The 15,181-nt window shown below is 46.3% G+C and overlaps 1 protein-coding gene across 1 annotated transcript in view; it reads right to left on the bottom strand.

The window, feature by feature from the left end:
• Positions 1-15,181, bottom strand: part of Vps8 (VPS8 subunit of CORVET complex) — a 198,023-nt gene that overhangs the window by 60,865 nt on the left and 121,977 nt on the right. Inside the window, exons 37-40 of the mRNA XM_032899998.1 lie at positions 13,755-13,902; positions 9,417-9,506; positions 8,618-8,660; positions 5,770-5,873 (exon numbers count right to left, since the gene is read on the bottom strand). Of these exons, the coding sequence (XP_032755889.1) occupies positions 5,770-5,873; positions 8,618-8,660; positions 9,417-9,506; positions 13,755-13,902 (385 nt within the window). The remainder of the gene's footprint in view (positions 1-5,769; positions 5,874-8,617; positions 8,661-9,416; positions 9,507-13,754; positions 13,903-15,181) is intronic.

The raw sequence follows: 15,181 nt of genomic DNA, 5'->3' as shown, positions 1-15,181 counted from the left end.
CATCAGCCTTGGGAAGCATAAGGAAAGGGCAGGGTTATGACTCCATTCATGCATGGAGACTGGGTGCAAACAAGCCAAGAAAGCTTCCTTGTAGGTTCTCCCCAGCCACCGAGAAGGGGTAAACACCTCCACAGCCGCTCGCACCCACTCCCGTTATTCAGGTTTCCAAAGCCTTTCCTGCATCAAGAAGTAGGCCATTTTCCTACCCTGTTACGCCTTAAGAGGGTTAAGAACAACCTTCGCCAAGAGACAAACAGATTTACCAGTAATTTATTACTTCCATTGTGGACTCTATTTAATGCCCGCCATGTATTTTTTTGCTTTGTTCTCATAATAACCTTATATCCTAGGTGTCTTTGCTTAGTTTAAAGAAATTGTAAGTGGTTTGCCAAAGACAACACAGTAGTAACACAGTAGCAACATGGCAGTAACAACACCTACTCCAGACAGGGTGGGTCCCAATCTTCACCACAAACACCTAGCTAATAAGTCTGGCCATTCACTATTAGGTACCCATTTACAAACACCTAACTCAGCATCTGCCGCAGGCATGCAGGAGACCCGAGGAAGGGCCAGTGTAACAGAAGACGGGTGTGGTGTCTCCCAGCACAGTAGCACCGACTCTGCCCAGCTAGACGTCCTGCTCACCTGGGCTCGGGCACACCAGCGAGCCATCGGGAGCCGTGCTGCCTCTGCTTCCCTCTCCAAGCTACGCTTAACCTCTGCTGCTGCAGATCATCGACTGTGGCCGTATGTCTTTTAGCCAGTTTTGTTCCTGTGCTTTTCTCTCCAGTACCTCACCTTCCGTTCATTCTCTTCCTATCTTATTTTTACAGCCACATCGTGTATTTGTTTATTTTAGGAAACTCTTTATTTTTACATGGCATGCCTAATTTTTACTTTTGGGTTATATATTGTGTTTAGAAATTGGATGTATAGAGCCTAGCCTGAAATTTGCTTTACAGTGTCCCAGCCTTACTGTAGCTATGCCATATTCAGTTGCTAGCCATGGGAGACTTACTTTCTTCTTGTTGTTTTGTTTTTGAAGAGAAATGAAGGACGAGTGGACCTAGAGGAGAGGAGAGGTAAGGGGCTGGGGGGAGTGGAGGCAGGGAAACTGTGGTTGGGATGTGACTATGTAAAGAAAAAAAGTCAAAAAATAGATTTAAAAAATTGATTTATAAAACTTATTTGATTAAGATGATCTTTAAAAATTATCTTTAAAAAAGATTTATTCTTGCTTTCCAATTAACAGATGATATAGGTATAGAGGTAAAAGACATGGGATATATTCATATTGTAAACAGAGCAATTATCCTTCTATTAAATCTCTACATTAATCTTAAACACATGGTCAACACTTTACTCCTCTCTTGTTCTGTAATATTGAGTTTTAAGATTTTTAAGTTGGGTAAGTCTGAAAATCCTCATGAAATTAAAGATCCAATGTGTCAATCCGATCACCTGAGAAAATGACAGAGCTTGAACTGCTGCCTTGAGATACGTAGCGAACAGTTTTATTTTTAGAGAATCCTCTTGGTTAAGGGGAATCATGGGGCTTGGGGCAGCAACACATAGCACAGATATGTGGAGGTGGGTGCCCAGCCTCCTTGGAGAAGGGCTGCCAATTCAATTCCCCGAGGTCTAGCTTCAAGGGACTGCTCCACAGTACTAAATTTCCTGGCTGGCCTTCTTCAGAGAGATAGTCAAGGAAGCTTATTATCAAGCTTCTGGATGTTTCAAAGCTTCTAGTTGCTTAACTGTCTATGGCAACAGTTCTTGCTTTCATTGTCTTCAAAGTGAAACAAAGAGAAACAAAGAAAACTATCTTTAAAACTTCCTCAGACTGAAGGGGGACACAAGCCTCCACCTACAGCTGAGGCACTGTTGAAGCTCTTGTCTTCTGGAGGAGGAAAAGGAGTTGGGCTTCATTAAGGGCATAGACCCTGGGAAGCATTGATTTATGACTCAAAAAAAAAAAAAAAGCACACCTGGTGGATTAGGGAAGAGGGGAAGGAAGGAGACAAAGTCGGGAGGGAACAGGGAGATCAGAGAGCAGCTGAGGTAGTCAGAGGGAGGATGGAATATGATTAAAATACATTATATGAAGTTCTCAAAGAATTAGAACAGAAGTACCCTAAACTTAATGATTTTCATAAAAATAAATTTATAGAGACGAGCATTTAAATATTTTGCTATTGTTGTGAAGGTTGTTCAGAAACGAGGCAGACTGGGTTAGTCATGTAGTTCTTGGTTGCTCTGAGGTTTCAACAGCCTACACCAGGCCCAGTCTCTCTCTCTCTGCTGCCTGTGGATCAGGATGCAGGGCTCTCGGCTACTTCTCCAGCACCGTGCCTACCATTGTGCTACCTTGCTCCCCACCCTGACAACAGTGCACAGAGCCTCTGCACCAGAAGCCAGCCCCAATTAAAAAGCTTTGCTTTGTAAGAGCTGTCTTGTCATGGTGTCTCTTCATGATGCAGAGGGAGAAACGCTTTTCTCTAAGAGCACAATCTGACCATTCTCCAGATGGAGACACGGCCAGGGAATTTGGGCAGCAAAATCGGTCTTGAACGATTAAAAAAAGGAGAGACAAAGTTGGGTGGGTAGATACGGCAACGGTGTGTATGAATATAACTAACACGTTTTATATGAATCTCTGAAAGAACTGACTTTAGAAGTCTGTGAGATACAAAGGACTTAGGAATGTTGTAGGATGATGTCATTATGCAGCAAGGAGGGTCCAGGATAAGGCGAAGCCTATCACTGGATGAGAAGGGAGTTAGGCGGGGAAAAGTCGAGGAAGGAGAGAGGAGGAAGAAGGAGATCAAGATTGAAGTCTATGGAGGAGGATGGTTCAGATTTAGGTGAACTAAATCGATTTTATCTTGCCTACATGGACGGTTTATATCTTTATCAATTGACAGTGAATTTATTGTGTGGGTGAATTGTGGATTGAGAATTTAACATATAAATTAGAAGGGGGAACAGAATAATCAAGGGAAGTAGAGGGTGGGAGGGACTTGGGGGGAAGAAAAGAGGGGGAGGGGAAAACGCGCAGAATCAGGTGTGGGAGGAGATGGGGGAGATGTACAGGGTCAGGACAATGAACAGAGGTGTAGCAATGGGGGATGGGGAACTGCAAGTGGGGTAGCAACCAGAAAATCCCCAATGCTAGAAAGACAAGAGCCTCCCAGGACTCCATGGGGATATTAGCTGAAATACCCCACAAAGGGGAGGGAGGACCTATGGAAACCATATCCAGAGGATGGGGCCACTTACCTATTTCCAAAATTTTAACCCAGCATTGCTCCTGTCTAAAGGAAATACAGGGACAAAGAGTGGAGCAGAGACTGAAGGAAAGGCCATCCAGAGACTGCCCCACCTGGGGATCCATCCCATATGCAGCCACCAAACCCAGTCACTATTGCTGATGCCAAGAAGTGCTTGCTGACAGGAGCCTGATAGAGCTGTCTCCTGAGAGGCTCTGCCAGAGAATACAGATGCAGATGCTCGAAGCCAACCATCGGACTGATCACAGGGACCCCAATGGAGGAGTTAGGGGAAGGACTGAAGGAGCTGAAGGGGTCTTATCTGGCATCAAAGGAAGGGGAGGCCCTTGGTCCTGTGAAGGCTTGATGCCCCAGTGTAGAGGAATGTTAGGGCGGTGAGGCAGGAATGGGTGGGTAGGTGGGGGAACACCCTCATAAAAGCAGGGTAAGGTGGGGAAGAATAGGGGATTTGTAGAGGGGAAACTAGGAAAGTGGATAAAAAAATTTTCAAATTTTTAAAAAAAATTATTTTTAAGTTCAGACTGCAGAACTCTGTGGTCTTCAAATCGTGGAACTAAAAGGTGAACAAACAAAATGCGGAGATCTGGGTGGAGGGGGTGGTGCGAACTTCTACCGTCCTGAGTTCTAATCCAGCAAGAAAGAGAACACTCTGGCATCAAGGCGGAAGAGTGACTGCCTTGAGTTCAGGTGTCAGGCCACCATTCTGTCATGGTTGGTCCCCAACCTACAGTTTCAAAATCAGAACTTGGTTTTCAAAACCATGCCCCAATATAATCAACTAATCAGAGGACAAATAAAAACAAAGATTCGGGAATACAAAAACTATCGAGTGAGTTTGTGTGACTTCATGGCACGGCCTCTCAAACTAAACTAAAAAGCACAGAACAGAGGCCTAACCTAGGGCGGTTCCCAGGCCTTTGGATGTGGGCGTGTTGGGAGCTAATAAGGTAAAGGAACATTTCCATGCAGTTTAGAGATTCCTCGACTCCTAGAGAAGACAGAACATAGTATTTTTAAGAGAAAGTATCGTTTGGTTCATTTTTAACCAAATTCATCAGCCTGGGCAGACAAAACCATCCAGGGTGGTATTTCCCGAATGGTGATGGTGGGTAACTCTGGGTTACCATATGAATCTGTGGCAATATTTTATTTAAAATTTCTCTGTGAACTTTCTATATTGCATGACTTCCTTTTCCTTTTTCTTTTTTTGTGCGTGCATGCATATTTGCATGTGTGTGGGTACGTGTGCACGCTTGTGTGTGGGAACGGAGATGCTCAGTCAAACCCCCAGTGTATAAAAGGCCAGTTCATCCTCCAGAAGTCCTGCACCCCCCTGGCATTTACGTGGACTCTGGGGGTCTGAACTCCAGCCCTCTTGCTCATGGCAAGGGCTTTAACAGTCTCCACTACTGCATGGTATTTTAAAATGTACTTGTATCATTTTATCAAAAAGTTTTTAATGAGGAAAACAAATAACATCTATGTGTAAATATGTTTCTTATGCATACTTTTTACAATCCCTGACAAAAACATAGTAAATTATAAAATTATGAAAACAGCAAACACACCCAAGATATACTTTTTGTTTTAATATATATAGTAAATATATATGAAAAATTAAACTTAGTTTCCCATTTCGGACACTTAGGGTGTGGGAATTAGGCCTGATACCAGCATGAAGCCAGAGTCAGGAGCCCTGGAGGGCAAGCACAGAGAGGGGCTGTGTGACAGAACGTCTGCCAGCTGACCTTGTTATACTTCTAGAGCCACGGAGAACTCAGCTGTCCGTCCTAAGTCTGCTGGAGTTGCTATTTCACTGTCGTAACTGCCTCCTGCGCCCGGTGCTCAGCGGACCTCCCTGGGGCTTCTGCTTTAACTCTGTTCAGTCCACTTGTTAGCAGCAGGGCTCCCTAACCTTGGCTGTCACTAGAATCAGTGCACAGCATTCGGACACACTGATGGCTGGGTCTTAGCTGCAGAGGCTGTCGGTTAATTATATGGGGCACAGCACAAGTAATGAATATTTCAAAGCTGGCCCAGGTCGCTCTCACGAAGGCTGAGGGGTCACCATATTACAACTGCTCTTTACCCTCTGCTGCACTCTGGGTACCTGCAGGGCTTAGCTCTCACTCGCACCACTGTGGGCAGAAAAGATGACAACAAGGACATGGTCCCACCACCCAGCATAAACAGAGGCCCCGCCCACCGCGCAGATGCCACAGGCACCCAGCATCCCCACGCCTAACAGTCTGCAGCTCAGTCTATGGACGTGAGGCCTCTGTGGAAAGAAAGACGGCAGATCCTCCTGATAGGGGCACCAAGAGCCTTACACTAGTGGGAACACCAGAGAGTGATTGAAGCCCAGACAAAGTACATTCTGGTGTCTGGGAGGGCAGCCGAGATAGAACTGACTCCTACTTTCCACACAGAATACGTTTTTTTTTTTAAAGGGCTATCCAAATATCAGCTTGCTTACCTCTCGTTGCTGCTGATTCAAATTCTGTGAATTTCTCTGGCAAAGAGCAATGGTCTCTACCATGGTATCTTCAACAGCTTTCAGCAGGATGTCCTCCTTGGTATCTAGATTTGAAAAGAGGATAAATGTCAGATATGCTCTTATTGCCTCAGAGTCTCTGTGAAAAGCCACTCCGTCATGTGTGTGTCTGTGTGTGTGTCTCTGTGTGTGTGTGTTCCAAAGTTTTAACCAGAGTTGTGAGACACATCCTGGACATGGGTGTCAGTGACCTCTGTCCTCCTGACTGAAAGTCACCTGACCTGCTGCCACCACAGCTGTAGCTGCTCTGGCCCCATGCCCTCCTCACTCTGAAGGACTGCACTCACAAACTAGGAGCTAAAAGAAATGTTCCTTCCCCAGTCCCTTTGTTCAAATACCTTGTCACAGCCTAAGAAAGGTAGTAGTACTCAATGCCAAACTCAACCTATTTTACTCATCTCGAAACTGCTTCTTGTCCCCTAACTTCCAGAGGGCATTAAAGCCTCGTCATCTCCACATCTCCTGAGTTGTTCTCAGGAGCGTCTGTGACGATTTCTTCCCTGTCTGTGCCCCTGGTTCATTTGTTCTTTCTGTCCTCCCAGTGTGCTTGCACCTGTCCCCTGTTGGAGCATCAGCTCTTCACTCAGTTTCTGCCAGACCCTACCTTTCTGGTCTCTTTCATATAAGTCCACTCAGATCGCTCTCTGCAGAAAGCACTAAAGATCCCTAAGCCTTAAAGACAGACTGCTTGAGTAACAGAGGCAAGACCCGGCCTTAACTCTGTGCTCTCTCTGAGGTTACTGGTAAGCCGCTCTCACACACGCCCACGCTAGGCCCCAAAGCCCCTTCCGGCTCTGTCTGCACACTTCCGTACTGATTCCTGAGTTACAGCTAGACCCTGAGCTCTCTCGGCTCCTTTGCTGTTCCCATGGCACCTCTGACACTCTGTTCAACATGGAGTACAAGTTTATCTCCCGAGTCTCCTTCGTGGGACTAAAGCTTCAGAGGAGAGAGGGGCTGTGATTTTGTCAGCTGTGTGCTATATGTGCAGACTAAACAAAATGCCGTGTGCTTAGAAGACACTTGGATTTCTTAGCACACTGTCAACAATGAATCTGAAGGCAGGATGTTGGTATTGGACCAGCTATGAACTGGCTTCTGGATGTGTCACCCACGAATTCCCGCAGCAAGTGGGAAACACCTTTCTTAGTTTCCCTTAGCCATTCATATATTTGTAAAATTATCCTTGTAACATTAAATTTAAGAGAACACCACTAAATGCACCAAATACAACAAAATCAAATTGATTAAACTCTGACAATTCAAAAGCAATAATTAAATGTCTAGGTTGATCATTGATAACTGAAGTAAACCAATTATTCCCATAGGTTCTAAAAAGCCAAAGTGTAATAGAAGGTGGCCAAGGTATAACACAAACTGGGTTACCAAGGACCTCAGCATCACAGAACGTGGGCGAGTTATCCAGAGATGTTGGATAAAGAGCACTCGGGGAGTGTGTGCGGGAAGGGTTCAAGGGACATGTGAAGAGGTGAGACAATATAAAACTCACCTAGGAAGATTCCCCCGACTTTATGGCAAGATAGGTTTGACTGTCAAGGAACACAAAAGCAGGTATCTGACTAAAAACGGACGGAGGAGGAGAGGAGAAGAAATACTTGAATGGTCAAGACAAGTACAGGAAGCAATGCCCTGCTGGCCAGAACCACCCAATGCCAGACAGCACCGGTGGAAGGAGAGAGAAGGGAGGTGAGGAGACAGAAGAGGAAAGGCTAAAGCGAGAAGACGGGTAGAGTGGAAGGGCCCCCGCATCCCACCATGATAGAGAGGGGGAGGCAGGGCGGATGGAGGAGGCAAGGATGAGAGTGGTGGTGAGACCATGGTGCGGCCAGTCCACACCCTGCCGACGATGTCCCAGAACAGAGTAAGTTTTAAATTACTACTCTATCCAGCAACCCCACTTTTGTTCTTACGCCCAAAAGAAAGCAAGAACCCAAAAGCTATCTGCATAGTTCACAGCAGCGCTGTCCAGCAGACCAGAGTGGGGACGGCCCATGTGCCTGTTAAAGTGTAAGTACGCGACAGGATGGGCGTCTACACAGCTCTACGAGACCAGACATCTGACTTGTTCCAACATTTAAGAGCCGTAAGGAGGTTACACTAGGGGAAATAACTCAACCATAAATTCAAACAGCAGGATTTCACTCTTATATGTCAACCAAATTCAGAAATCCCGAAACTAGAAGGCGGACAGAAGGTGGGGTGTGTTAGGGGACCCCAACCCCGTATCTAGGGACATAGAGGGTCTGCTTGGGAGATAAGAAAATTGGAACTAGATGGAGGTGAAGAGTGTATTAAGTAAGTATTATGTGTAGCATAATAATACATAATGCCATTGGTACACTTTGTAGTTTTCCTTATTTTACAATAACTTTTAAAGATTAAAAGAAATGTCAATGAACACAACAAAACACTCAGGATTCCAAAAGGTCAGGGTTCACTGCCTGGGGCTACGTCTCACCAGCTGCTCTGATCTGCTGGTATTTGGCACAGTTTGTTATGGACCCACACAGTCAGGCATAAGTGCAGACAGGGACGTAGGGCGGTCAGGGGCACCACACTCCCTTGCCTGGTTACCCTCATCCCACTACAGTGTGTGTGTGTGTGTGTGTGTGTGTGTGTCTTTCAAGTGTCCTCAAAAACCGCTAAAACTTCCTTCTACATTAAAGCAGATCAGGGGGGATTATGGAAACGGCTTGGGGTAGTCATTACTAAGCTAAGGCAGTATATTACATTTCATGGAAGAACTTACTTTCACTCTGCTGGGTCATCTCTTGCAGCCTGCTCTGCAGTCTCTGGGAGGCAAAAACACAGGGGTGAGAAAACACTTTGTATTTCTACCCACCACGTCTTTGAATTAATGAACTTTAGAGGTAAACCCCCAAGAAACAGCTGTGAGTTGGCTTGGTTCCTGCACCACGCCTCGATGACCTGAGTTGCGTCCCTGGGACCGGCATGGTGGAAAGAGAAAGGATTCCTGCGCTTGTCCTCTGACCTCCGCTGTGCTTACCTGTGCCCATACAGACAGACATATATGTAAGGAAGTGAACACATGAAATGTTCTTTTGCTGTCCTTCAGCATGGACTCTCTGTCTACAAGGCTCATGATGTGGGAGTGCCTGCAGATCAGGTGTCACCGGCTCTGCCCATGTGTGCCTCTCTGTACCGCTACGAAGTCACCACTGATGTCTCTTAGAGCAGTACTGAGGACCCATGTTTTGGATGAAGATGTGAAATTCTGACTGGGTCATGAGAAAAACAGGTGTGCTGGGCAGGTACTAACAAAAAGTCCTGACAGGTCTATCCTCAGGGCACAGGGCACACAGAGACTTACGGCTGAATTTTCTCTAACCTCGAGATGTACTGTGGAGACTTTCCATGTATATAAATTTTGACTTTAAAATTATGCCATAGATAAATATGGACCTGTTCTCGGTGAGCCCCATAATTAAGCACTTCTATCTGTAGCTTACCTCGAGACCCAAGAGACAAAGACAGACTGGGGAGTGGCAGAGGGACAGAGTGTGACAGTAAGCACGGTCAACACTTACCTCCAGCAGCAGCAGGAAGGCGCCGTGGACATCCCCCTTCTTCTCCAACAGATATGCAGTGACTTCGTGGAGCTGGTACTTTTGTGTAATCTAGGAAAAGCAGAAGGGCTTCTGTAAGTTGGGGTTTCAGAGTACAGAGGGCACAGCACACAAGCCATGGGCCAGCCATTAGTGAACCCGGGTCTTTGCAGAATGCTACCGCATAGCGCGCTCTGTGCAACCCATCTTATAGTGAACACATCTGGTAGTTATACTTTCAACATTTTCATTCCTTTTTTACTTGATTTTCCAAATTAACCACACATCTGAATGAGGTGCATCCTCAAGAAAAGTCAGCACACACGGAGAGTGTCAAATAATTCTACATAAAGCACTGGAACAAGATGACTGAAAAGAGCACATATTAACTTACGGGGGTTTAGTGAAAATCACTTTCCAGGACAGCCTGCTAGTGCAAGGCTCACTTTCCAGGACGGCCTGCTAGTGCAAGGCTCACTTTCCAGGATGGTCTGTTAGTGAAAGACTCACTTTCGAGGACAGCCTGCTAGTACAAGGCTCACTTTCCAGGACAGGCTGCTAGTGCAAGGCTCACTTTCCAGGATGGCCTGCTAGTGCAAGGCTCACTTTCTAAGACGGCCTGCTAGTGAAAGGCTGACTTTCCACGATAGCCTGCTAGTGCAAGGCTCACTTTCCAGGACAGGCTGCTACTGCTAGGCTCACTTTCCAGGGCAGGCTGCTACTGCTAGGCTCACTTTCCAGGGCAGGCTGCTACTGCTAGGCTCACTTTCTAGGACAGCCTGCTAGTGCAAGGCTCACTTTCTAGGACAGCCTAGTGCAAGGCTCACTTTCCAGGACAGCCTGCTAGTGCAAGGCTCACTTTCCAGGACAGCCTGCTAGTGCAAGGCTCACTTTCCAGGACAGTCTGCTAGTGCAAGGCTCACTTTCCAGGACAGCCTGCTAGTGCAAGGCTCACTTTCCAGGACAGCCTGCTAGTGCAAGGCTCACTTTCCAGGACAGCCTGCTAGTGCAAGGCTCACTTTCCAAGGCGGCCTGCTAGTGCAAGGCTCACTTTCTAGGACAGGTTGCTAGTGCAAGGCTCACTTTCTAGGACAGGTTGCTAGTGCAAGGCTCACTTTCTAGGACAGGCTGCTAGTGCAAGGCTCACTTTCCAGGACGGCCTGCTAGTGCAAGGCTCACTTTCCAGGACGGCCTGCTAGTGCAAGGCTCATTTTCCAGGGCGACCTGCTAGTACAAGGCTCACTTTCTAGGACAGGCTGCTAGTGCAAGTCTCACTTTCCAGGGCAGCCTGCTGGTACAAGGCTCACTTTCCAGGACAGGCTACTAGTGCAAGGCTCACTTTCCAGGACGGCCTGCTAGTGCAAGGCTCACTTTCGAGGACAGAAAGAATTTAGTTGGTTGCTAAGTACAAACCAGCTTAAATGAGCTCTCATATTTTAATGTCACAGCAGCAAACAACAAATATGTCCTTAGAGAGCCAGGCATGGTGGTGCCTGCCTTTATGATCACAGCACTCTGGAGGCAGAGGCAGAATCTCCATGACTCTGAGACCGGCCTGTTCTACACATCAGGTTCCAGGGTAACTAGAGATACACAGCGAGACTCATCTTAACCAAACCAAACAAAACAGCAAAACAAGCCTTACAGAAATGTTACAGAAAGACAAGTTTCTGAATGTGAAGAATCAGGTCCACAGAGCTGTCCGTTCTCCCTGCATTGATGCAGTTCAATGCGTTTTACAATTGAAGCACCACAAGCTTTCAGAGAGACTTGGTATTGTGATCCTAAGTGACACAGAGCTGGTGGGGAAGGGAAGCATATGGGGTTTTATCAAGTAAGGGAGGGGACGAGGCTTTCCCCAAATGATAGGCCTTCTGTCAAACTGTGTGGACTAAAATATGTGGTGGGCATACAGGGAAAGACAACCAAAGGAAAGAAGAGACCACAGACAGATCCACGTGTGCAGAGTTTAACACAACAAAGTATGGTGTTCAGTCAGTGAAGACGGTATGCTGGATAGTTTTTTTTATGTCAACTCGACACAAGAAGGCAGGCTGAGCAAGTCCTAGGTAAGCAGCACCCCTCCACAACCTCTGCGTCAGCTCCTGCTTTCAGCTTCCAGCGCCATTTGAGTTCCTGTCCTGGAATAAGGAAGCATCATCTGAATAAACCCTTTCCTCCCAGAGTTCCTTTGGTCATGGTTTCATCATAGCAGTCATAACCCAAGCTCAGAGAGTCAGGGAGATGATGGTTCAGTGGTAAAAGCACTGCCTGAAAGCTGATGACCCGAATTCAATCCCTAGATCCCGCAGTAGGAGAAGGAAAGCAACTCCTGAAGGGTGTCTCTGGCATCTACATGTGCACTGCGGTATATAGTGAGTGTATATACACACAGAGATCTATGCATGTGTGTGTGTATATATATGTGCATATATATATATATGTGTGTGTTTATATGTGTGTGTGTGTGCGTGTGTGTGTTTATATATGTGTGTATACACACAGAAATCTATGCATGTGTATGTGTGTATATATGTGTGTGTGTGTTTATATATGTGTGTGTGCGTGTTTATATGTGTGTATACACACAGAGATCTATGCATGTGTATGTGTAGATATATGTGCATATATATATGTGTGTGTGTGTGCATGTGTGTGTTTATATATGTGTGTGTGCGTGTGTTTATACATGTGTGTATACACATAGAGATCTATGCATGTGTATGTGTATATATATGTGCATATATATATGTGTGTGCGTGTGTGTGTTTATATATGTGGGTATACATACAGAAATATATGCATGTGTGTATCTATATCTATATCTATATATATGTGCACGTGTGCGTGTTTATGTGTGTATACATAAATGTGTATGTATATACATACACACAAACACATATACAAATGATAATAATTATTTTTCATAATCAGTGAGGAAAAGATGATAAAACATCGTAAACGCCAGGCACTTAGCATCATGCACGGTGGAAGAGATAAGCCTTTCCTTGATCAGTCTACAGATGGAATGAATGAAGCCCAAAATGTGAGAGGTTAGACTCTATAGAGGGAGAAGGGAAACCTTTTGTATCACGAAAACAGGGATGGAAATAGCAGACGCACACGCTTACGCTTTTGGATAGTGACAAATCGGAACAGAGGTAAAAGCCGTGATAAAGATGCACCAAAGCGGAGTGAGGAAGGAAGCGCTTCTATTACACAGCTGGCGAAGAGCACGGGATGCAGAAACCAGACAGGCTACAAGTGAGTGACAGCAAAACATAGTGGAAAAAATGGTGCCCGTGTGAATACCAACCAGTGACACCATCATACCATCGAAATGGAACATACCAAATGTGTTAAGTAAAAGTGTTTTTTGATTGATTAAAAAAATTAGGAATCCTCAAAGCTATGGGGAAATGATGTGTGTGTGTGTGTGTGTGTGTGTGTGTGTGTGTGTGTGTGTGTGTGTGTGTGTGTGTGTGAAAAAACAATGATGAGAACAGAAGCACAGGAATACTGGATGCATGGGAACAGAGGCAGTTGGGAGTACTGCAAACTTCAGCACCAATCCACTCTAGCAGGCATGGCCAACCTAGGTGCACAGGCCGTGTGTGTCACAGGTCACCTACGAGTGCGCCCAGCATATGCTTAGAACATTTGGTTGATAGTGACCTCAGAGGAAAAGGAGGGAGAGAGGGCAGACAAAGGAGCTTTGTCTATTAAATAAGGTGATGTTCAACTGAAATTTACTCAGTGGGAACGCACGGAGCTGATACTGTGCACATTTCTAAGTACCTGAAATGTTTCATAAGTCAACATTTCTAAAACATGGAGGCACCTCGGAAAGTGGATGCAGAAAATATGGGTCACTATTTGTTAAGAGCAAAGGGAAGAAGACATAATGTTATCCTCAAATTTTAAATGGGAAAACATACTAGCCTCATAATACATGCCTAAACATATGCACGCGTGTGCGCGCACACACACACACACACACCCCAAAAAATATCAAGGCATGGAGTGCTCTGAAGCTACTGGGCTTTTCTGCAGCCTTCGCATTCCTTGGCACACGTGGACTACTTGGCCACCACGGTTTGTACCAGGAACTTGCCGAGTTCCCTTTCCCAGGCTCGCGTCGATGGCTAGAATTCCTATAAAACCTGACAGAGCTGTTTGAAAGCATCTGGCTGTAGCAATGATGACTGCACCCTGGGTACCAGCACTCACTGGGAACTTCACACCCGGGTATCCCTATGCCCGTGAAAGGGGGAGACTTCAAAACAGGTCACATTGTCTTGTGCCTTCAGGCGGCCTTACCTGAATAGTTTCCTCCAGGTGGTAGCAGTCGAGGACTTGCAGTGTCTCTATGACTTGGTCAGGACTGAACTGGCACAGGAGCTCAATGAACTGCTCTGTAACGCAAGGTGGGATCTGCAGGGATTCCTGACTGATGTGGACACGTTCCCTGAAGGGAGAAGGCAAGAGACTCCTGAGTAAAGCCCCCCTGAGCACACCTATAATCAAAGGGTACAGGTAAGGGGCACATCGTGCTGAAACAAGGCCACCTTTAAGAGATAAAAATGCCTATTGTGCTTCAAGTACTCAAGCGAACTATTCCATATGTCTGAGGCACGGAATATGTCTCAGCTCGCGTGGAGTAACTAGCAAGAGTCAAACTTCATCCTAAAAGACGTAAGACCCAAGTCAGTTTAGACATCAAGCACTATGAGTCGCTATAGTAACGAACGACCTCTAGTCTTTGCAAGAGTCCCTAGCATGCTTCCCCTTCCAGCTCCAGTGACACCACTCTCTGGCTGCTTTTTCATTAATTTAGCACATGCTATGTATGGTCTTTGGGGAAGTCGACTGAGAAAATGCCTCCGCCAGACTGGCCTGTGGCAAGCCTGTGGGACATTTTCTTAAATAATGATTAATATGGTAAGCCCATGCCATGGGGGCAGTGTCACCCTGGATCATACAGGAAAGCAAGCTGACACTCTGCAAGACAGCCTGACTCCTGTCCCATTCTACACCTCGTCCTTAGAAACGGGCAGCTTTAGCTTCCACCCCTCATCATATAGCTTCTCTTTATACCAAATGGAGGCCACCACAGAAAACCACAAATGGACACAACGCAGAGAGCATTGATAGCTTAGGAAAACAGCACACCCTGAGTGACAACTGCTGGAGGAGTATTGTGGACAAGTGTGTGGGTTCAAGCACCAAGGGTTCCTCTGCCTCTAAGTCTACCTGCAGGAAGTTCATTGGTTCTCACCATGAAGGACTCCTGCTTCTAGCAGGGGGAGGAGAGAAGCAGATGCTTCCAAATACACACAGTTCGCTCTTCTCTCTCAACAGGCCCCCCCGACATGATGGACAGAACTACATCACACCCACTACCTCATGCTATGTGAGTCCTAAGGCCTCAAGCGGTGAGACAGTGGGTGTCTACAGCTGCTGTTCTGGATCTGTTATCACGGCCAGGACACTAGCACACCTCTCCAGAGAGGTGCATGGACTGGAGCTTCCCCAGTGCTTAACTGATGCCAAGAAGCACAACAGCCAACTCCAGCCTTCCTGTCTCACGGATGGCTCTGGGAGAGAAAGGCTGACACTCTGAAGAGGCTGAGGACAGGAGCGCAAAAGCTAAGAGCTAAATGAAGATCACTGTGCCTGCCGTGCACCCTCCCACCACAGCAACAGGCCCTTTCACAGAAACAAGGGAATAGGACAGGGAAACCAGT

This window comes from Rattus rattus, chromosome 4 (assembly GCF_011064425.1).
Source record: "Rattus rattus isolate New Zealand chromosome 4, Rrattus_CSIRO_v1, whole genome shotgun sequence".
In the NCBI taxonomy this organism is placed as follows: Eukaryota; Metazoa; Chordata; class Mammalia; order Rodentia; family Muridae; genus Rattus; species Rattus rattus.
Note: the sequence above shows the minus strand (reverse complement) of the source record. Positions and strands in the feature narration are given on the sequence as shown.